Source organism: Crinia signifera, chromosome 1 (assembly GCF_055691185.1).
Source record: "Crinia signifera chromosome 1, ASM5569118v1, whole genome shotgun sequence".
Lineage (NCBI taxonomy): Eukaryota > Metazoa > Chordata > Amphibia > Anura > Myobatrachidae > Crinia > Crinia signifera.
Genome location: NC_139217.1, coordinates 428,607,972 through 428,630,645, shown reverse-complemented (window position 1 = coordinate 428,630,645; position 22,674 = coordinate 428,607,972). Strand labels below are relative to the sequence as shown.

At 43.8% G+C, this 22,674-nt stretch overlaps 1 protein-coding gene across 3 annotated transcripts in view; it reads left to right on the top strand.

Moving 5' to 3' along the window:
* Positions 1-22,674, top strand: part of AP3B1 (adaptor related protein complex 3 subunit beta 1) — a 224,582-nt gene that overhangs the window by 24,506 nt on the left and 177,402 nt on the right. For 2 of the 3 annotated variants that reach the window (XM_083152189.1, XM_083152207.1), the window contains exons 2-4: positions 12,752-12,827; positions 15,908-15,982; positions 21,518-21,613. In XM_083152189.1, coding sequence (XP_083008315.1) covers positions 12,752-12,827; positions 15,908-15,982; positions 21,518-21,613 — 247 coding nt within the window. Of the gene's footprint in view, positions 1-6,473; positions 6,644-12,751; positions 12,828-15,907; positions 15,983-21,517; positions 21,614-22,674 lie in introns of those variants that run through there. The other variant, XM_083152198.1, reaches the window with a different exon arrangement.

The following is a 22,674-nucleotide window of genomic DNA, read 5'->3' as shown; positions in this document are numbered from 1 at the left end:
AAAGACAAGAGAAAAATATATATAAAAAATCATATAGAAAAACAAATATAACATCTAATGCACTGCCCAATATATCACTGGACCAACTCCCTCCTGGTAGCATATATATAACTCCCCCATCTCAGAGAAACACATTGTAAGCATTATGCTCGTTCAGTCCTTTTGGGACTAGTGTCCCCAGTTCAAAAATCCACCTCGCCTCTCTCCGCTGTAACACTTTCTCACGATCACCCCCTCTTTTCAGCGGAGGGACGTGGTCAATCAGCATACATTTTAAGCTAGCCACAGAGTGTCCACATTGACAGAAGTGTCGTGCCACGGGTTTATCTGACTTTTTATTTTCCAATGCTTGACGAATTGACAAGCGATGATTCGCCATTCTGTCCCTGAATGACCTCGTCGTGAGCCCAACATAGTAGAGCCCGCAGGGACAGATCAAAATATAGATTACAAATGAAGAGGTACATGTCAACCGATATTTTATCGGAATCTGTTTTCCACTATGTGGATGAGAGAAGGTTCGCCCAACCAGCATAGAGCGACAGGTCGTACAGTCCACACATCGTACACACCCAAGTCTCTGCGTAGGGAGCCAGGATGTTGTTGCAGCCTTTGGTTGTTTATTGGGACGCATAAGAAGCTGTTTTAAATTGGGCCCACGCCTGTATGAAAACATGGGCATTCGCTTGTTGATCCCCTTCAATTTTGGATCAGATGTAATCGTCGACCAATGCCTTTTTACAACATTTTCTGTGTCTTTAGATGCAGTATTGTACGTTGAACAAAAGATCATCCTGCCTGCTTCCAATCGCTTTCTTGCAGTGCTTTCCTTGGTGTAGTGCCTCTTTTTTGCCTTTTCAAGGCATCTCTCAACCGTAGTAGTGGTGTAGCCTCTCTCCAAAAACCTGTTCCGCATCTCATCAATCTGTTTATTTGTGTTGATTTCTGAGGTATTGTTTCTCAGAACTCGCATAAATTGAGAGATTGGTAAACTCTCCTTAAGTGTACTTGGGTGGTGGCTGGTGGAATACAAAAGGGAGTTTCTGTCCGTGTCTTTCCGGAACAATGTTGAGCATATCTGCCCATCCTCACGGTAGATAGTCACATCAAGGAAGTTGATGGAGTTAGTGTCAACAGCATAGGTAAAGCGTATCGGGGTCTCGAGGGAGTTAAGATATTGTAACATTGCCACAAACTCAATCTCAGTGCCACTCCAAATCATAAAAATATCGTCAATAAAACGTTTATAACTCAAAATCTTTGAACCAAATTCAGGAATGATGTACTTGTTCTCATAGTGATGCATATATAGGTTTGCATATGACGGGGCTAGGGATGACCCCATTGCAGTCCCCGTCCGTTGCATGAAGAACTCATTGTTATAGCTAAAGTGGTTTTGACCCAATACCAACTCTGCCAGTTCAATCAAGAATTCGATGGGGGGGCCCTCATAGCCACCACTCAGTAAGCCAGTCCTCATTGCACACAGACCACCCTGAAGGGGGATGACCGTGTACAATGAGCTGACGTCCATCGTGGCGAACAGTGCAGACTCAGGGACCTCACCTAATTCCCCCAACTTTTCTAGGAAATGAGTGGTATCTCTCACATAACACCACATTCCTTGTACATGTTTTTGCAAAAAGCTATCAACAAATTTGGCTATGGGTTGCAAAACTGAGCCTACTGCAGAGATAATAGGCCTACCGGGCGGGGCATCCAGTCTTTTATGTATCTTAGGTAACGTATAAATATACGGACAGACTGGATGCTCCACCCGGAGGTATGCTGCTGTTTTAGAGTCAATCCACTGTGCCATCACTGCTCTATCTATCATTAGATCAGCCATCTTTTTAATTTTGTACATCGGATTACTGTCCATTTTTTCATACGTATTATGGTCAGACAATTGACGCTGTATCTCCGCATCAGGCTCCCCAATCCTGCACCACAATTGCCCCACCCTTATCCGCCTGGCGGAACACGAGATGATCCTTTTTCATAAGATCATTTAGCGCTTGTCTTTGCACTGTAGAAAGGTTGTCATATTTATAGGTGTTATGATTTATTATCATCTCGTGTTCTACCATGCGGGAAAAGGTTCTGATGCTAGGGTTGGCTGTCTGGGGATCGAACGTACTCGGCTTCACAAATTTTCTATTTTCTGTAGTGTCTGCCATCTTGTCACCAAAAAATTCACGAAGACGTATTTTCCGTCCAAATTTAAAGTTATCAATAGCTAAATCAAATTTGTCTGGTTTGACAGTTGGAATGAATGAGAATCCAAGTGATAACAGATCAATCTCAGCAGGGGTTAAAGAGTCACTAGATATATTAAATACAACATCTAGGCCTTCCCTTTCCCCCCTCTTTTTCCGCCCCCCACGCCCCCTCCTGGTCGGGTAGTGCTTGGGCGATCCGTCGGGTCTGGAAATTTTCAAGTCACTCTTCCTAAAAAAGAGGCCGAATTATGTTTGGGATTCCTCGGGGGTCTACTATCAGTGAATTCACTTTCTGAATTTGACTGTGAAGAGCTATCAAAGGACCTGAGGTGTCTAGATTTAAATGGCCTACGTCCACCTTGGTACTGGTGTCGTCTTGGCTCACCCTTAAGCCATCTATATACTTGATGGTTATTATAGTCCGTATTAACTACCTCAAGTTTTTTCCTTTTAAAGGAAATTAATTCCCCCTGGTAGCTATTGATCTGCTCACCCAGTTTCTCAATCCATTTCTCACTTTTTTCTGCCGACAAGGTAGGCAGAGACAGGGAATTGAAGTGTGCTATCTCTTGCTTGACCTTGGTTAGTTCTGTGCCAACTTCCTCAATTACCAACAAAATCAAGTCAAGAGAGCATTTGTTCAATACCCCACACCATCGGGTGCAAAACGCCAGATTATTACGCCCGATGGTGGGGACATTATTTACCCTGAACCCACGTGGGATCTTTTTATTACGATAATAGTCAGAGAGAAACTGACCATGTAGGGTCAAGTCCACCTCTCTCTTTTTGAGTTTTAAGATTTTGTGATATAGATCCACCGTGGTTTCATCAGGTAAATTAATAAATTCAGTATGATCAAATAACACTTTCTCCGCCTCGTCATCAGTTAATGATACCAAGATATTTTGTGCTCTTTCAAGAGTGGCATCATCAAGCATTGATAAAGCAGTCTGGGACATAATGAGCTCACCACAGAGTACATACAAACCAAACACACAGAAAAAATTCAAAATTTGCTCAAAGACAACACTGTACCTTTAAACAATATTACATAGGAGTGGCAGCTGAGAAAAAGCTATAATGGCAAATCACAGGACTGGAATTTATCCAATTTTTACACTAGGCAGTGCAAAATTAAAACAGGGAATATATCCCCCTCAATGAAGCTGTACACTTGTCAAGCTGCTTAGGCATCCATAATCATCACGTTAATACGAATCATCTTTCATCTGTGCAAAAACTTGGGTCGGTGCTGGAACAGGGAATTACCTGAAAAATATCAGGCAGTCCATAAATACACTGGAGAAGGCACCGCACTCAGTCCATTCAATGAGGATACAGGGTGGTGCTCCACTTTAAAGGATTGTCCATCCCAATAATAATACTTGCAGAGAAAGAAGTAGGCACTCACCAGCACTGAGAATTGTGCAAATAGCAGACAAAGTTTTATTTTCAATTCATCAGGACATCAGTATGGTCGACGTTTCGGCCCACCACAGGGGCCTTTGTCAAGACTTCAACACCTGGATACAGCAGCAGACAGAGTATACAGCTAGTCTGCCCATCAGCTATTTATGGCTTGTACCCAAATTACCTGTCACCGCCCACTCACCTGTGTGGCTAAAGCAGGAAGTACCTGTAAACTCAGTAAATAATGTAAGCTCACTTACCAATTACATAGGGCATCAGAGCCCACGACGCAGGGCAAATCATGCTATGCACAGTCTCATGGGGGTCATAGATAACGGAGAAAAAACTGCTTAATTCGCGGCTATAGCCGCTGCCCGGAAGTGCCATGCGTTCCACAGTATTGGAACGCATCTCCCGACCGGAAGTCGTCACCGGCTGTGACCTAGCGCATCGCGCGTCACAGCTGGTGTCATTACAATCAAAGGGCTCAATGAACGGGGTGATTTGGCATCAGCGCACCCGGAAGTGAGGTGTGCTGCCTCCAATTAGACTCTCCATCTAGATATCATGTGCATTTTAGTACGATTTGCCACCAGCGCCATCTAGTGACTAGGTCACAGCCGGTGACGACTTCCGGTCGGGAGATGCGTTCCAATACTGTGGAACGCATGGCACTTCCGGGCAGCGGCTATAGCCGCGAATTAAGCAGTTTTTTCTCCGTTATCTATGACCCCCATGAGACTGTGCATAGCATGATTTGCCCTGCGCATAGCATGATTTGCCCTGCGTCGTGGGCTCTGATGCCCTATGTAATTGGTAAGTGAGCTTACATTATTTACTGAGTTTACAGGTACTTCCTGCTTTAGCCACACAGGTGAGTGGGCGGTGACAGGTAATTTGGGTACAAGCCATAAATAGCTGATGGGCAGACTAGCTGTATACTCTGTCTGCTGCTGTATCCAGGTGTTGAAGTCTTGACAAAGGCCCCTGTGGTGGGCCGAAACGTCGACCATACTGATGTCCTGATGAATTGAAAATAAAACTTTGTCTGCTATTTGCACAATTCTCAGTGCTGGTGAGTGCCTACTTCTTTCTCTGCAAGTATTATTATTGGGATGGACAATCCTTTAAAGTGGAGCACCACCCTGTATCCTCATTGAATGGACTGAGTGCGGTGCCTTCTCCAGTGTATGTATATATATATATATATATATATATATATATATATATATATATATATATATATATATATATATATATATATATATATATATATATATATATATATATATATATATATATATATATATATATATATATATAATTTTTTTTTTTTATTAAAAATCCTCATTGAATGTATCCTCATTGAATGGACTGAGTGCGGTGCCTTCTCCAGTGTATATATATATATATATATATATATATATATATATATATAATTTTTTTTTTTTATTAAATATATATTCATGTGCTTACAGCACATGAATAAAAATAGCATGCCCCTCCTCAGAATAAAATTCCTGATTTTTTTACACCAAATGTAAAAAACAAAACACTTTATTTTAAAAGTTCACATTCCACTTCACCATAAAAAGATAGCGATTGCTACTCGGTGAATCATGGCGAAAAATACCTTGATATGTATTCGCCATCTGGTCATTGAATAGGGTGATTCACCGTTTTAGTCAAAAATTCGCCTTACAGCACAAAATCGACATAAAAACCTGGCGAATCAGCCTCATTGAATACCGCCCATAACTGTGACATACACACCATGTACTTACTTTTATATATTTTTTCCTGAATTTCTCAATAAGAAACATTTGACCTAGGGGTGCTTTGAAAATTTTTTGATGCTCTAGGCCGGGTGCCGTGATTCAAAAATGTTTGGGAACCCCTGGAATAAAATATCTAAAATATGGCCTATAAACAAGAGATTTTGGGGTAGATTTACTACAGCTAAAGCAGACAGGTGGTGGTTGTTGTCATAGCAACCAATCTGATTCTGTCAATTATTTTCTATAATGCAATAAATCAGACATGTCCAAACTGTGGCCCTCCAGCTGTTGTGAAACTACACATCCCAGCATGCCTTTCCATAGTTTTAGCATTCCCTTATAGCAAAACTGTGGTAAGGCATGATGGAGGGTCATAGTTTGGACATGCCTGCAATAAATGATAGCTAGAATGTGACTGGATTATTTGTCGGTTTTAAAAGCTGTAGTAAATGTACCTTCTTACCTTCTTGTAATTCCTTGAAAGCTGCCTATTATGTGTCAGAGCTAAGTGGCAGATCTTAGAGTAGGTGACCTGACTCATTAAACATTTTAATAGCGTTTAGCAGCTATGAATGAGTTCCATGTAGCAGACACACCTATGGGAAGGTCTGCCCTTCAGGTTTACATAGAACGACATTTGAGTTATATTGTACATTCTTCTGCTAAGACACGTGAGTGGATGGGCTTCTTTCTCTGGCTTGTGTGTACCATGTGAGCGTGACATGTGGGATTGTGTCATCTTAAGTTACACATGAGGGGAGAAAAAGGAACTTTTGTTTTGAGCTTCCTTTTCGAGCACTGACATACAGTAACAAGCATGAGAGATGCGTTAAGCAAGCCGCCCTTAAGTCCAAAAAAAAAAGAAAAAGAGCGAGAGACCGGCTGAGTTGTCACTTCAAGCCAACTTCATCCTAAGCACCATGGCATAGTTGTTTTTGAAAGGAAATGAACTTTGACAATCTCAAGAAGCTTGCTGTGGGCTAGAGGGAGTGGGTATCCTGTCCTGGCACCGTGATTGTGTCCGAGGGATTTATCCGAAGATCAGGTCTGGACGGACTAGTGCACCATGGAACAGCGAATCAATTTAATTATGAAAGTGAGTGCCAGTTCTGCGGTCAAGTCTGTTCTCAGTGTGGCCGATAACCTTCAGCTTAGTTTAAATCCCGAGCCAACTGCCGAGGAAATAGGACTGAGCAGCACCGAGCAGCCTTGCACTCAGTTAATTACCAGGTATGTATAAAGTGATGCATTTTATGTCTGGAGCTTTTAAAATGTTTGTTTGTTCAAGCCCTGATTTATTTATCGATGAAGTGGTCTAGCATTGCTACTGATCTATGAGTCAGTTTTAGGCGTTTGCAGTGGAAGTGTTCTGTTGAGATCAGCAAACATACACATCTTTTATTCTGCTGTGTGCAATGCTTTGTATCCCGATAGGTCTACAGCAAATGCCTTTTGGAATTTCTCTCCTGCCTCTCTTACAATATGCAGAAGTAAATAGAATTGTATGTACTAATCCTCCTTTCTAAAACAATTAATGGCCTTCGATCCAGGGCAGAGTTCTTGTGCGTTGGGTGACCAGGTATCTTAGGACTCGGCAAACTTGTCAGACCGCTTGTACTTTTACTGGGGATAGAAGCTGCAAACCTGCTTGTTTATGATACAAATGAATATTTTCAGGGTTGAATGTTTTAGCATTAGTAGCAGTGCAGCTGTAGTTCTATCGTCTGTTCCCCAGAAATGCAGCATTGGAAGGGTTAAGGCCACCATCTGCTATTGCGGTATGGCCACTTTTTAAGCGATTCCGACGCATTGCTGCGACAGATCACATGGAAGGTGACACATGGCATGTCCTTTTCCTGCGACTGCGAGGTGAGGCGTGTTTCCGTGCACCTTGCATCTCAGTCGCAGATCCTACAGGATGCCATGAATACTCGGTTGCAGCTAGATCCACTTCTGTCTTTTCCCATCGTGCACTGGGTCCACGTATACCTGGAGGGGGAATATAATTGCGTGGCGCGCCACTGTGCCCGGAGCGAAGTGAGCCTGCAAGGGTACAATCCAGCTGCAATAATCGAAAATAACCTACACCTACGTAAATTAAATAACAAAATAAACACTTTGATGGCATCTAACATCTTCCGCCCTCATCCAACGTCACATCCTCGTCAAAGAACAGAAGTGGCTCTAGACACAACCATGAATATTCCTTGCAGCCCGTAGCCCTTGCTATAGAATCACACGATACATTGGGGGTAATTTACCAAGATGGGAGCTCCTATTTCGCATGGGATGTTGCTATAGGCAACCAATCAGATACTATCTATTATCTTCTGGAAGGTGCTAAATAAGAAGTAGATTCTGATTGGTTGGCCATAGCAACATGTTGAACAGAACTCCCATCTTATTAAATTTTCCCCTTTGAATGCAAAATGAGCACATACAATGTATCATATACGACATGGGTCTTCAAACTGCGGCCCTCCAGATGTTGTGAAACTACAAATCCCAGCATGCCTTGACACAGTTTTGCTATAACGGAGTGTTAAAACTGTGGCAAGGCATGCTGGGATTTGTAGTTTCACAACATTCGGAGGGCCACAGTTTGAAGACCCATGATATACGATGTTGGTCGGATTATTGCATGCAAAGTATTACATGCGATACCGCTCCCTAGTGGATGGGGCCTTTGCTGCCACACTTTGGTATTGAATACATTTGAAACATGAGTACATTTTGTGATATATTAATGAATTGCATTCTCAGTTGCCTACCTATGTTTATCACACACAGAATGAATGCTGGAAATGTACCAAGCAATGCATATGTAATCCATTTGAGACCGTTTTGGAAAGCATGTGCCTGGTCTATATAGAGTACTAATTAGCGTTGTTTGCCTTCATTTGGTGGTTTGCTACACACGTGTTGCATGGTAGTGCACACGCACGCTCTGAGTGAGCTATGCTGCGGTTCTAGTTCTAGAAATGTCTCTGTTTAAGGCATGTATGATATGTGGAAATTCTAAAGTATGATATTTTGTTCTTTAGTCTATGAGCCAGCAAGCAGGTATGTTCAGGGCCCACTATGGAAACAAACCCTGATATGATTCATTTAGTAAATGCAAGTAACTTGTATACAGAAGATAAAGGACAAGCATCACAGGAGTATGGGTCATTGGGTCAACCTTATAAGGTCAAATCCTGCATTAGGTCAATGTATCTTATGTCAACAGGGTTGGAAGGTTGACATAAGCACTTGCTCCACAATAGTTAGGTCAACAGTCAAAAGGAGTCTTTCACGCCCGGAAAGGTCAAGGGCGGCTCAAGGGAGGTTTGCTGGTGACTTCTCTGAGGGGAGAAGTAACTGCAGTGCATGGGGCCTTTAAATATGATGCAGTACACTATTGATGATAGTGGGAACTTTCTTCTCTATAAATCACATCCTGGATGGATAAGTGGAATAGCCTCCCATCAGAGGTGGTAGATGCTAAGACAGTAGAACAAGTTAAACATGCTTGGGATAGGCATATGAATATCCTTACAAAGAAATAAGGATTAAAAAGGGTTGAGTCTACCTGAAGGGTAAAAAAAGGGGCAGACTAGATGGGCCAAATGGTTCTTATCTGCCGTCAAATTCTATGTTTCTATGATGTCCCAGGGCTTTCTTTCTGTCTTATAAATACATTTTATTGGTTCACAAGGCAGGACAATACACAATCCAGAAATAAATACGTGCTCTTGCCCATATGTATGAACAAAATCCAATTAGAACAAACAATGAGGATCAGCGGCGCCCCACCACCCGGCAAATGCCGATCCCAGCAGCCTGGATTGAGCCGATGTCTGCTACCCGCCCCTGCACATAGGTGTGTGCCAGCAGTGCTTCACTGCTGGCACATACTTGTGGATTGGACCCAACACATTGTGGGTGCAAAAAAGCACCCGCGATGTGCTGCTGATGGGTCTGACCCGATGCGCATGGGTCCACTCATCAGGTCGGAGGGGATGTCATAATTATCTGAAATTGGATAAATGTATGGGCACCTTAAGGCAGGATAATTGTACCAAGAGATGAGTATTCCCAGCACTTTCTTAAACATGTCTTAAGGTGGTTACGGTACAACTGTTAGACCACACTTAGGTCGACAGTCATTAGGTCGACCCACGGAAGGTCGACAGGGTTAAAGGTCGACATGGGTCAAGGTCAACATGGTTCTAGGTCGACAGTCATTAGGTTGACATGAGTTTTTCACTGTTTCTTGACCCGAATGTCGACACAGTCAACATGGACACAGTTGGAGTTGAACCGCAGCCCCTCGCAACGCTCACTTCACTCGCAATGCTTCGGGCACACTATTTTATTCTCCCACCACGCCCAAGTGGATGGTAGGGCATGAAATACCGCCTGTCGGCACATGTCGGCTCAAAAAACAGTGAAAAACTCATGTCGACCTAATGACTGTGTCGACCTAATGACTGTCGACCTTGGCCCATGTTGACCTTGGCCCATGTCGACCTTCCGTGGTCGACCTAATGACTGTCGACCTAAGTGTGGTCTAATAGATGACCGTTTCCCCTTAAGATACCTACACCTATTTTGAACAATATCTCTAATTTTGGTCCCACTGAGTGATATTGTTCAAAATATAATATCTCCTCCTACCCACCAATTGCATTGTCTTGAAGTAATCCTGGACTCCTCCCTCTCCTTAAACCGCACATTCCGCACTTCTCACAAACCTGTTGTTTTCATCTCAAATATATTTATAGACACTTTCTCACCCAGGGTGCTAATAAGAACCTTATACACTCAATGGTAATCTCCAGATTGCACTACTACAATCTCCTCCTACTGTATCTTTTATCCCTTCACTCCAATCTTTCCTCAGTGTTGTGGCCTGGCTCGTCTTCCTCCCATGTACCATGGGGGGGGGGGGGGGGGGGGACCAGCAGCAGCTGCCAGTGAGGAATGTACAAAAGTATAATGTATTGGGCGTTTATCCACTTGGTGCTTGCCCCATATGCCATTAAGACAAAAGACAAGGCAATGTGGTTTATATTAGGTATTGACTCAAAGCAGAACATTCACATTGGTTACTATTGTTACTTCATAGAGTTGCTGCCACAGGTTCTGTTCTGATTTGGGCATTGATAACTATTATAGGGGCAGATGTATTAAGCCTTAAAAAGAAGGTGATACATAGTGATGAATGTCCAACCAATATGCCCCTAACTGCCATGTTATATGATTAATTTGAAAAATGGCAATTAGGAGCTGATTGGATGGTTATCACTCTTTATCACCCTCGCCTTTATCTTTTTTAAGGCTTAATACATCTCGCCCATAGACTGCAAATTACACTGGGGCAGGGATTGTTGCAGTTCATTAACAACAATTCTCATAAGCATTCCTTCCTGTCAGGTCTGCTTAGCCCTGGGGTAGCCAAACCACTCCTTTCAGATCTACCAACGGATCACGTCTTCCATACCACCTGTGGGTCTGCAGTATGTGTCGGTTAGGAATGAATGGAGCACATGTTTGAAATTTGTTACAGTTGTGACATTTTCAATGATTACACCTGTGCTCCAGCTGGGTGCTCTGTAAAACATGAACTGTCTCGAGGACCGGTTTGCTCAATACTGGTTTGCCAGCTGATGACTGCTTCCATTTCTCCCTGATAACCACTTCCCACACCTGCCTGTAGGATTTCTCCCACTTAACTCCCAGCCTGGAATGTACTCCTAGTCTCTCGCTCCTCTACACTCATGGATTTGAAACACGACTTTAAATCTCTTCACCCATGCTTACTATCCATGCTTGCTACCCATCTACCCTCAAACCTCTGCATCCCCAGCTCTGGTCACTCTAGAATGTAAGCTCTTGGGAGCAGAGCCATCTCACCTACTGTCTCTAAATGATTATGTAATCTTCAGGATCATGCATTTATCTACATTGCTGTATCTATATAATGTGTATGCTATCCTCTATTCATGGTACCACAACACTAGGGTGGTATTCAGTTGTTATATCGCACCCGATCTTCTGTCTAAAGTGACTGGATATCATGTGGTGGTATTGAATTAAGGTATTGATCACAATGACCACTTGGGTGCTCAACAGGCCACTTTTTGGTCATGTCAGCTTGCTACCCCTCGGCTGGGTGGGGGGAGGGGGCAGACGTTTGCTTTTGAATAGAGCAACACTTGATTTGCTCTGCTGCTGTCAGTGTCACACAAATAAAAATATTGCAATAGAACTAAAGACCGTACCTGTAGTAATAACACGGCATTCACACACTCAGGGATACAACTGGTTTTCAAGTATTTGCCAATCAGAATGATCAAACTCTGCAGTCATATTTCTGAATGATCTTTTTGCCCAATTCCGTTGCGGAGATCTGTTGACTCGTGTTCCCCTCCATGTGGGCGCATCACATGGTAACTCTATAAACCTGCCACTGCAGATATGCTGCTACAGTATATGTTTTTTTTTCTGCATATTCATATAATATATGTTGGTTAAACTTTAACAGCTAAGTGGCTAACAAAAGTCTGTCCTTGAAAACGGGGCATGGAAACAATGGGGGGTCCTTCTAATCTGAATTCAGCCCCCTTCCAATGGTTGGTGAACTGCGCAAGCACGCGGTCTTTTTTGCACATGTGCAGGTTCCCTTTGCGAACGGCTTTGGCAACTTGCATCGTCGCCGAGCTGTTCACATGGAGCGGGGCAGGGCAGACGGTGGTAGGATTGGGTGTCGCTCATGGGAATTCCCAGCGTTTCATGGGCGTCCCCAAGGGAATGCGGGTGAGCGGATGTGTGCCAGAGGCGGGCGGCTGAGTCGACATGACATCAGCCGCCTGCCCTGTCTTGGTCCTGGCGCCCGCAAATATGTCAGTCTCCACTGTATTTGCGAGCCCAGATGAAATCATTTGATGCTCACTGATCATCGAATGATTTCTCCTGGTGCTGCGCACGTGCGAGAGGATGTAACACATCCCCTTCGCATGGTTGTGAGGGGATACGGAGGTGCCGGGGGGGGGGGGGGGGGGGCACTCTGGGACTCGGTAAGCTGCGATCTTGTGTATTATTCTGTCTGTTTTCCTGAAATCCAGATCCTGTGGGGTTCATTTTACTAAAATGGGAGTTGACGGTGGGATGTTTCCCATAGCAACCAATCAGATTCCATCTATTGTCTTCTATAAGGTTCTAAATAAAAGTGGAATCTGATTTGTTGCTGTGGGCAACATCCCTTTTTGAATATAACTCCCATCCCATCTGATTTACCCCAGTGATGCAGAGCTCTGTATTAAATATTCCTTTTTTTTCTTCTCTTGTTTTTAGGAATGAAGACTTAATGCAAATGTTGGAGAGTAACAAAGACTCTGCCAAATTAGAAGCAATGAAAAGGATTGTGGGGGTATGGCGATTCATTGGTTAATATACTGTGTGTCCAATGTCCGTGTTTGCTATGTTAACCCCGTTATGCCTTCATCCTTACTGGTAGGCTAATTGGCTCCCAACAAATTAACCCTAGCCTGTCTGTGTGTGCATGTGCATTAGGTCGACAGTGGTTAGGTTGACGGTCAAAAGGTCTACATGGAGTTTTCACAGTTTTGTCCCACATGTCGACACGGACACTAAGTGTACTGCATCCCTTTGTGCGGCTCGATGCGTTCGCCATACTATTCTACTCTCCCTTCACACCGTAATGCATGGCTCTTCAACCTGCGGCCCTCCAGATGTTGTGAAACTACATGTTCCAGCATGCATTGCCACATTTTTTCCTATAAGAGCATGCCAAAACGGTCAGGGCATGCTGGGACATGTAGTTCCACAACATCTGGAGGGCCACGGTTTGAAGACCCATGCCCTAATGTATGGGATGAAATACCGCCACGTCGGCTCAAAAATAAGTGAAAAACCCATGTCGACCTAATGCTTGTGTCGACTCTCCATCCATGTCGACCTTAGCTATGTCTACTTATTACATGTAACGACCTACCCCATTTTAACCTGCAGTGGACAAGCCCTTTCCAAACACACACACAGTGGGATCGATCCTATTGGGTGCGGATGATTCGCACTCGCAAATCCTCACGGCATCGGGTGCACTTTACGGCGTAAGGAATTCGCATAAAAGTCTTCGCACCTCCATAGTAGGGGGTTCGAGCAATTTTAAGCGAATTCGACTCAGCGAAGGGTGCGAGAGAGGCTTAATTCGTGCCGTTTTCAGCGTTTAATTGGCGCCTGAATGGCAACTCGCACCCTTTGGCACTAATAGGATCGACAACTGTGTCTGTGTGTATATCTATCTGTCTATTTATCTAGCTATCTATAAACTGTTAGATAATAATCTGTCCTTACAAAATAGGATTACATAGTCCTCCAGAAACATTGACCGCACTTAAACTGTGCTGACTTTGAGTCTTATTTGCTAAAGCCTCCAAGAGTGCCGTCCATAACCTCATTGGAATGTATGTATGTATGTATGTATGTATGTATGTATGCGTGCAATGCCGGCGCTCTCAGAAACTGGTGATTGCTCAGTGTTCCTTCTAGGAACAGGGGTGGGCAGGGTGCTGCTGCATGGGGGCAGCGTCAAGGGGGCGGACCGCACCCGCTGAAGTAATTGTTTTGGGCGTGCCATGACGAAAGGACCCGGCCCCCGTCGTCACTGAAGGGGGCGGGCCTGGCCAACCCAAAGGCTCTGCACGGGAAGCGCCGGGCACTGCTGCTATTTACTGTGGCGCAGGGCTTCCCCGGTATCACCATAAGAGTAGGAGGCAGGCTGTTTTAGCGGGGCGCTGCCAGAGGGGCAGGGCGCATTTTGCCCTTTAAAAATCTGGCAGGGCGCAGCGCCCCGCTAAAACAGCCTAGCGGGAACACTAATTGCTGTGCCAGGTGCCCTCCAAGATAAACTGGGCGATCCACACGTGGTGAATCTTAAGTGTGACTCTTGCAGATTATTTCAGTGTTATGTCAATTATATGAGGCTTAGATATGGCTTCTATTTAATTAATTAGAAAACATAAATTAAAAACATATATTATTATTCATCGGTGTATTCTCTCACACTCTCCACCCTGACTTGGTCATAGTATTCCTAGGATTACTGCATCCTCTTAGGTCATATACAATATGACCTAACCTGTACACTGAGGTGATGCTGATGTTAAAGGAGCCCAGTAGGGTGGCCATTACTGTATTACATGCATCAGTGTCACTGTGGGTATCCGGCACGTTGCTCAGTTAAAGGTGGGTCGCTCCATGTGTACTTGGCCTAAGAATCAGCTGGTACACACTAAGGACAGTTGCAACACAATAGGGCTACTGTTCAGGTTATTGCTGACATGTTAGCTCTGGTGGGCATACAAAATGCACCTCCCTGTGACTGTTATCAACAGTTACACTAAATCAGGGATGGGGAACCTTTGGCTGCCAGCTGTTGTTGAATTACACAGAGCAAAACTCTAGCAGGGCATGCTGGGATGTATAGTTCAACAACAGCTGGCAGCCAAAGGTTCCCCATCCCTGGACTAAATGAATAATCAGATGGTTTAGCAAATTCCAGAGATGTGACAGTAACCATGTATGTACATAGAAATCCTGAACCACTTTCCCAGTTTTGTTTAGTTTTTGGTGGAATGCAAGAAATCCTATTTATCATTTGTAGATGATTGGACATGTATTGCTACCGACCAGTTCATGTTATACTATAAATACATGTACTACTCCCTTGTGTTTTGTGTCCTTCATACTGTAATGTCATTAGTCATGTATCCTATTTTCCCCAATGATGTGCTGCGCTAGTGCCTTCATGCTTACATTCCTATACCTACCATGGCAGACCAGCATGTGTCATCCTCTTCAGTGTAACTGAGAGGACACTTACATCATTTATTTGGTTGAAGTAAAGAATTAAAAGTCAACAGGCCAATTTATTGAGCGCTTATAAATCGTAAAGGGTTAACCTTTGCTGACCTAAACTACTAATAACCCTTTCACACCGGCAAATGACCAGGTTAAAGCTTTTCAACCTGGGAATTTGCTGAAAAACCCGGGTTTTTCTGTGGTGTGAAAGGGTCAACACGGATCTTAAATCCCAGCACTCCAACCCTAGTTAAAAACAGGGTCAGAGTGCTGGGATTTAAGATCCGTGTTTTTCAGTAAATTCCCAGGTTGAAAAGCTTTAACCTGGTCATTTTGCTTCTCACGTGAAAGGGTTATGAGAAGAAAATGTAGCAAACCTTCTAAAGATTGAGGTTGATGAATGGTCACCTGCAATACAGTAACCAATCAGATTCTTTCTAGCATTTGTCAACTTCATTCTATAAAGTGCAAGAGAGAAACTTTTGGTTGCTATGGGCAATTTCTCCGCTCTTTTTCAAAAGTTTGATACATCTCCCTCTGCATAACCACGTTCTTACATCCGCTTTTGGAGACCATGTTTAGAAATTGTCACTGGTTTTCTGACTACACTTCATTCACTTTTTTCAGATGATTTCAAATGGAAAAAACGCCTCTGAGCTCTTCCCGGCTGTTGTTAAGAATGTAGCCAGCAAAAATATTGAGGTAAGCAAAATCCATGTAACAATCTATTTATACTGGCGGTGATCTGTCATCATTGCTTTCTGCATTGTAGGCTCTCGCACAGATATGCACATAGTATGTATTTGTACATTGCTTTTTTTTCTCTCGCTCTGTACGTAGACTTCTGTATTGTTATATAGTTAACACTCCTTTTTTGTAAACTGTAGCTTACGATTACAGATACTGTATGTCCTCATACCCCCAGCCTTGGTATACTTTGCAGTGTGAGATGACTTATTTGAGTGATCCACCAGGTCCCGCGCAACTTTGCTAGCATCCAGCGTTTTAGTCTTAACGTGATAAGACCAGGAAGCACCAGGAGACAACATATGCAACCATTTAATATCTGTGTCACTGAGTCTGTATATGGAGCACAATGGATAAAGCTGTGACCACCGCATCTTCGCTCTTTGTATACAGATTCAGAGACTGGGGGTCATTCAGCAGTTGACGAACGACTGCACATGCGTATGTGCAAAACATCTGCCTGATGGCAGCAAGGGAAGGCTGGCCTGCAGGGTAATTGACACTTGGGGCATTTGGGGGCGTGCTTCTGGTGTTTTCCGGCCGTTGGGTGGGAGGGCTGATGATGAAGTCGGTGGCCCTCCCAACGACAGGGCAACGCCGGGCTCACTCGGCGCTGTGAGCAGGAGAAAAATTAATTCGATGGTGAATGATTTCCCCCTGTGTGCATAGCTGTATACGCGTTCGCAGCCGTGCCCTTGGCGGGGAGGCAGATACTCGAACAGTCGCAGCCCAGCGAGTAGGTTTGGAATTGGGCCCTCTGACACACACCGTTATACAGGTGTCACATAAAAGGTTAATCAGCACCGTTTCCTGCAAGGCGCATGTTCTATACAACAGAGTCTCCCAAGACCTGGCACACAGAGGGGCTGTTTGACGCAGCAGCGATGAAGGAGGACTTATCTGTATAAAATAGATCAGGATTCTTTTCATTGTATCTGCTCGTCTACAGCAGCAACCTAGAACTCCAAATGTAATTATAAGAGTTTTATAAAGTTCCCACATCTATGTTGCAAAGGGGATTGGTACTAAATCCCGGCGGTCAGAATCCCGGCGTTCTAAATCCCGATGGCGGAATCCCAACCGCCGAAATCCCGACGCTCGGCACACTAATTCATTCTCCCACTATGGGTGTCGTGGACATCCATAGAGGGAGAAAGTGCCAGGATATCGGCGGTCGGGATTTCGGCATCGAGATTTTATCCACCGGGATTGTGACTGCATCCCTTGCAAATGCCCCTTAACGCTGTCCCTTTTATAAAAGGCATCAGTGTTTTGGCAAATATTTTGGTGTCTTATTTGGCTAGTGGGCTACAAACTGGTGACCTGTAGTCATTTAAGACCACAAACTAATCATATACTCCAGAGATTTGTCATTATCCCGGACGCACGAATTGAAAGGCTATTTTATATTTTCAGTTTGTATAAGGTGGACTGCAAATGAGTCAGGCCGGATTCATGAACTTGTTTGACATAGGACAGTGTCATACAGGTGTCTCTGTATTCTATGTACAGCTAAGGTTGTACATAGAGGGGAGCAGAGGCTGGCCTATCCCATCTTCTTTTATTTCTGTTCCTCAGACCTTGCTACAGTAGGTGCATCAAAAGTAGAGATTCTTTTTTGTTGGCTTTGCTGATAGCAGGGCTCTGCCTGTCTATGCACTGTGAGATTTGCCATTGGTGAATGGAGTCCTGCATAACCCTTTAAGTGCTAACATCTCTGTGAGCGATGTGCAATAATCTGCTTAAAAGGCCAGCATCGCTCGCATTTGTTATATAAATTCAAATAAAAAAATGTTGTGTTAATAAGATTATATTTCCTATATCAGGTAAACATTACAGGTCATTATAATGAATAAAAATGTTTGCTTTGCAATTTTGCATCTATTTTGACAGTCACTTGGCACACAAGGGGTTAATACATGTCAATCTTATCTCTGACTGTTCCTCTTGGTCACCCCCAGCTTTCTGCCGTTAGGAATTTTCTTTTTAGTGCTTCCAGACTCCATCAATGAGAGCTGCTAGAAAACGGCATTGTTAAATAATCACAAAACTTTATTGGCGAGTATAATGGCCACTTTGACTATGTATGGGTGTTGTTTGAGTGTTTCCCTGTGGCTGTAGACCTAAAGTGCGTTTCTTAAAAAATGGAAACTCCTTTTAGCGTTACACCTTTTCAGCTCTTGAAATCCCGCTAACGCCCATATCACATCCATAGGTAACATCATACTTGCCTACCTGACCCTCTCCATGAGGGAGAAAACGCCTTTCTTATCAATTAACTAAGTTCACCACAGGTGATGGCAATCATACATTACCAGGGAAGTCCAGGAACAGAGAATTTCATACCAGGAATTCTAAACTGGGAAGCAGACTTTCGAAGTCGGCAAGACGTTCATCCGGGGGAGTGGTCACTCCACCCAGAAGTCTTCTCCTTCCTGGTGAGCCGTTGGGGCCTTCCAGATGTGGATCATACAACAACAAAACGTTAGTGTACGGGTCGCGGTCCAGGGATCCTCAAGCCAGCTTCGCGGATGCTCTGTCAGTTCCATGGAACTTTCATCTTCCGTATTTTTTTCCTCCAGTATCTATGATACCCAGAGTAATTTGGAAATTCAAACAAGGCGGGATATCATTCTGATAACCCCCTCCTGGCCTCGACGTCATTAATACGTAGACCTACAACAGCTGTCAATACAGCAGCCATTGAGGTTGCCACTATGACCGGACCTGCTCAGTCAGGGTCCTTGTCTACATCCAGACCTTCAGCGCCTGGCTTTTGACGGCGTGGTGCTTGAAAACTGCCATACCTTTTCTGCGAAGGTCATCCAAACAATGATCAAAGCACGTAAACCTGAATCGGCACGGATTTACTACAGGTTCTGGCACACTTATTTCTCCTCTTATTTCAAGTATGACACGAAAGTGTTCAAAACTGCTAGAGTCCTTGCTTTCCTACAGAGAGGTTTAGATATAGGTTTAAGGTTACCCTCGCTTAAGGTGCAAATCTCGGCTCTGTCTGTCTGGTTTCAAAGGAAGATTGCTTCTCTTCCAGATATACGTACTTTCATCCAGGGTGTCCTAGGTATACAACCACTATATGTTCCTCCAACGACACCATGGGACTTGTCCCTGGTGTTACAGGCTCTGGCCAAAGCTTCCTTCGAACCGCTTTGCTCTGTAGAATATAAGTGGCTCACAGCTAAGACTGTGTTCCTTTTGGCAATTACGCCTGCCAGACGCGTATCGAATTTATCTGCTTTTTCATGCAGACCTCCATTTCTGATTTTCCATCCGGATAGGGCAGTGCTAAGAACCAAAGCTTCCCACCTGCCCAAAGTAGTCTCCATGTTTCACATCAATCAGAAGATAGTGGTCTCCGCATTCAAGACGGATGTTCTCTCTCCAGGTGAACGCTCTTTGGATGTAGTTAGGGCTCTAATTCTATATCTGGACCGCACTGCTTCCATCAGGAAATCAGACACTGTACTATATGGTTTTCACAAAAAGGGCTGGCCGCTGGATTCGTATGGTCATTCAGCAAGCTTACCGGCAAGCTAATCTCCCTCTACCATTGTCAATAAATGCACATTCTACCAGATCGGTAGGTGCATGATGGGCGGCACGCCACGGGGCATCCGCTGAACAACTGTGCAAGACTGCAATGTGGTCATCTGTTCATACCTTTACACAGTTCTATGCATTTGATACGTTCGCCTCCCAGTATGCTTCCTTTGGTCGTCTGGTCCTTCTGACACCTCAGACGGGTACCCTCCCTTGAGTGCTGCTTTTGGACATCCCCATGTCACCCTGTGGGACCATGGAACCCGAAGAAAAAAATGAGTTATGGTAGACCTACCTTAGGTTAACTCTCTTTCTTCGAGGTTTATGGTACCAACAGGGTGACATTGGGGTTGTAGGCGGTTCAGAGGACTGTGGCACCAATCAGCAAAGCTTTCAGGTTTCCCAGCATGCACAGCTCTTCTCCCATATAACCCCGCCTGCATGCCTGGCTCATCAGTTTGTTAGCCAGCCAATAGCAGGAGGCAGACCTGGAGGCAGAGTTAACCTAAGGTAGGTCTACCATAACTCTCATTTTTGCTAATAATCACAAAACTAATGTGAGCAAATTGGCTTGTACACACATGCTTTCTGCATAACCTAGGCTTTACATAGCTTTGTATCAGCAATGACATTACAGCACAGTGGATTATGCTGGCCACATATACTGTAGGAATATCTTGTTGTATGAACTGAGATCCGAACAATAGATTAATGTTCCGATTTTGTCTACGGAAATAGGTGTTTGGATAAGACCGGGCCATTTAATATTCTAACTGAATCTTCCGTGTTTGCTTCTGGATTACAGTGCGGCCTTTTGGAAGTTGGCCGTAAGCTCAGACAAATAGTAATCTTCCTCTGACCACATGTAAGACCTACCCAATGATCAATAATAATGGTTCTCGGCACGGCATGTGCTATAGAACAGTAATATCTGCCCTATTGGGCAATTCTTGTCTGTGACTGAGCTCTACTCTCGGTGATCAAGGCCTCAATTTTACTCTATGACCGTACACTTTATATTTGCACGAAATTTTCAGAATTTGTCTTCCTCTCCCTCCGATAAACAATAACAGACATTAAAAGTAAAACTGTAGCATAAACCAGTCTAGCACATTCCATGTCCTTAATGATTTGAATGCTGTTTACAAAATGCCGCCCTGTGAATTTCTTTTTTGCAAGCCCAAGCTGCCTCGGTCTTTGTTGGGATGTGTAACAGATGTTCGCAGATGACAAAGGATACGGTGTGTGACCCTGTACCGTGCTGGAGGTAGAGACCAAAATCAAAGGTTTAGTCAATATGTCATGAAGTTTGATGTTCTAGCATTGATAAACTAATTAAACAGACCTTCCTGTGTTCCCCAAGACTAATGCGGCCCTGTTGTGATTAGTTTCACAGCCGGGCATGTGGTAACATTGAATGGCAGTAAGTGCGGAGAGAGCGGTGTAGTCACGCATCTTTAAGCGCTCCCTTATCTTGGCACAGAGTGGTTTCAAGGAAAGGAGCCTTTCTCAGCAACCTGCTACCGTTCAGCGCACAGGCCTCTTGTGGTCAGTATTGATTTGCTCCAATCTAAAGCAGAACAAGGACAAGTGTTGTATTTTGCAACCTTCTGTGATTTAATATTGTTATGTCTTTTGCCCCAGCAGCCATAAAAGTGCCTCTCTGGAGAATGAGAGTATATAATTTTATTTCGTTAAGCCGAAAGTTTGGAAGTGTACTGTGTTGACACGTTGAACACAGAGCATTAAGATACAAACCCCTCTTAGTATTAGATGTAGCTGTTTTTCCTTCTTTAAACCATTCAACAAATCAACATTCTTTTTTTCTTCCCCCGCACAGATCTCTGCGTGAGAAACAAGTTTTCTGCTCCTTCGTGATTTTTTTTTTCTACGCTCCATCTAATTTCATATTATTTCCATCTTTTCTAGATAAAAAAGCTGGTGTATGTTTACCTGGTACGATACGCAGAGGAACAACAAGACTTGGCGCTATTATCCATCGCTACGTTTCAGCGTGGTTTAAAGGTAATACACACAAATAGATGCAGGCACACTTTGCAATTATTACTACTCAGAATGACAATACTGTATATATTACAATAAAATATCATGTAATGGTGTGTAAACACGGTCGATTAGGCTTGTTTTTTGATCCCGATGCGATCATATCGAAACGCAAGGCAAGCCACCCGACATGCATGCGATTTTGACTAGTGCAGATCTGCGTTTCGATTTGTGCTGTCCCAGGAGCGCGCATCGGGATCGCAAGGTAAAAACCCTGTGCGATCTGCATGCATCCCGATACGATTTTGACTATATAGTCAAAATTGTATGCAGAATTGTACCGTGTGTGCACACCATTAGAGATTGTTTAGCATACATTTGGCTAAAGATATGGTCTTGACCACCAATGTCCAGGTCACCTCTCTAGCAGTCTTGGGTTCACATTGAGGGGGGAGGGCTATCCCAAACCACCCCAGCAAAAAAAAAAAAAAACTCCATCGCATCACACAAGTAATGGTTTAAAGGTAAGCCTTACAGGTTCACAGAATAAAATAAAAAACAGGAAGAAAACACAATTGGTAAGCTGGGGTGGAAATGTATCTAAGATGACTGATACCTTGTAACATGCAACTTTTGCAAATGTTGCACAGCTGTCTGTGTTTGGCGATGTCCGTCAATGGTTGGCAACCATTGATGATTTGTCGTAGATGGGCGATGGTAAAATCCGCCAGCAATGTTTTTATTTTTTAAATTATTATGGTTATTCCCAGTACAGGGGCAACGAAGCTTGGCTCAAACTGTCCCATTCCCTGATTGTCTTACCACGTCCCGCCTCCATACAAGGTTGCTTGCTGTTTGTCATTTATTCTGTATGATTTTAATTTTGCTTGCAGCAAGGCTGGGGGACACTGGATTGGTGGGATTGTAGGTTGGGACTGGAGCTAGCACTTAAACCACACTGTAGCTTTACAACTTAGCTCCTCCTCCCTGGAGCCCCATATTGCCAGTCTTCTTGTGGAGATGGGGCACAGTTTGGTGGGGTGCGTAGCATCCCCTCTTGTAGCTACTGTAGTTTGTTTATA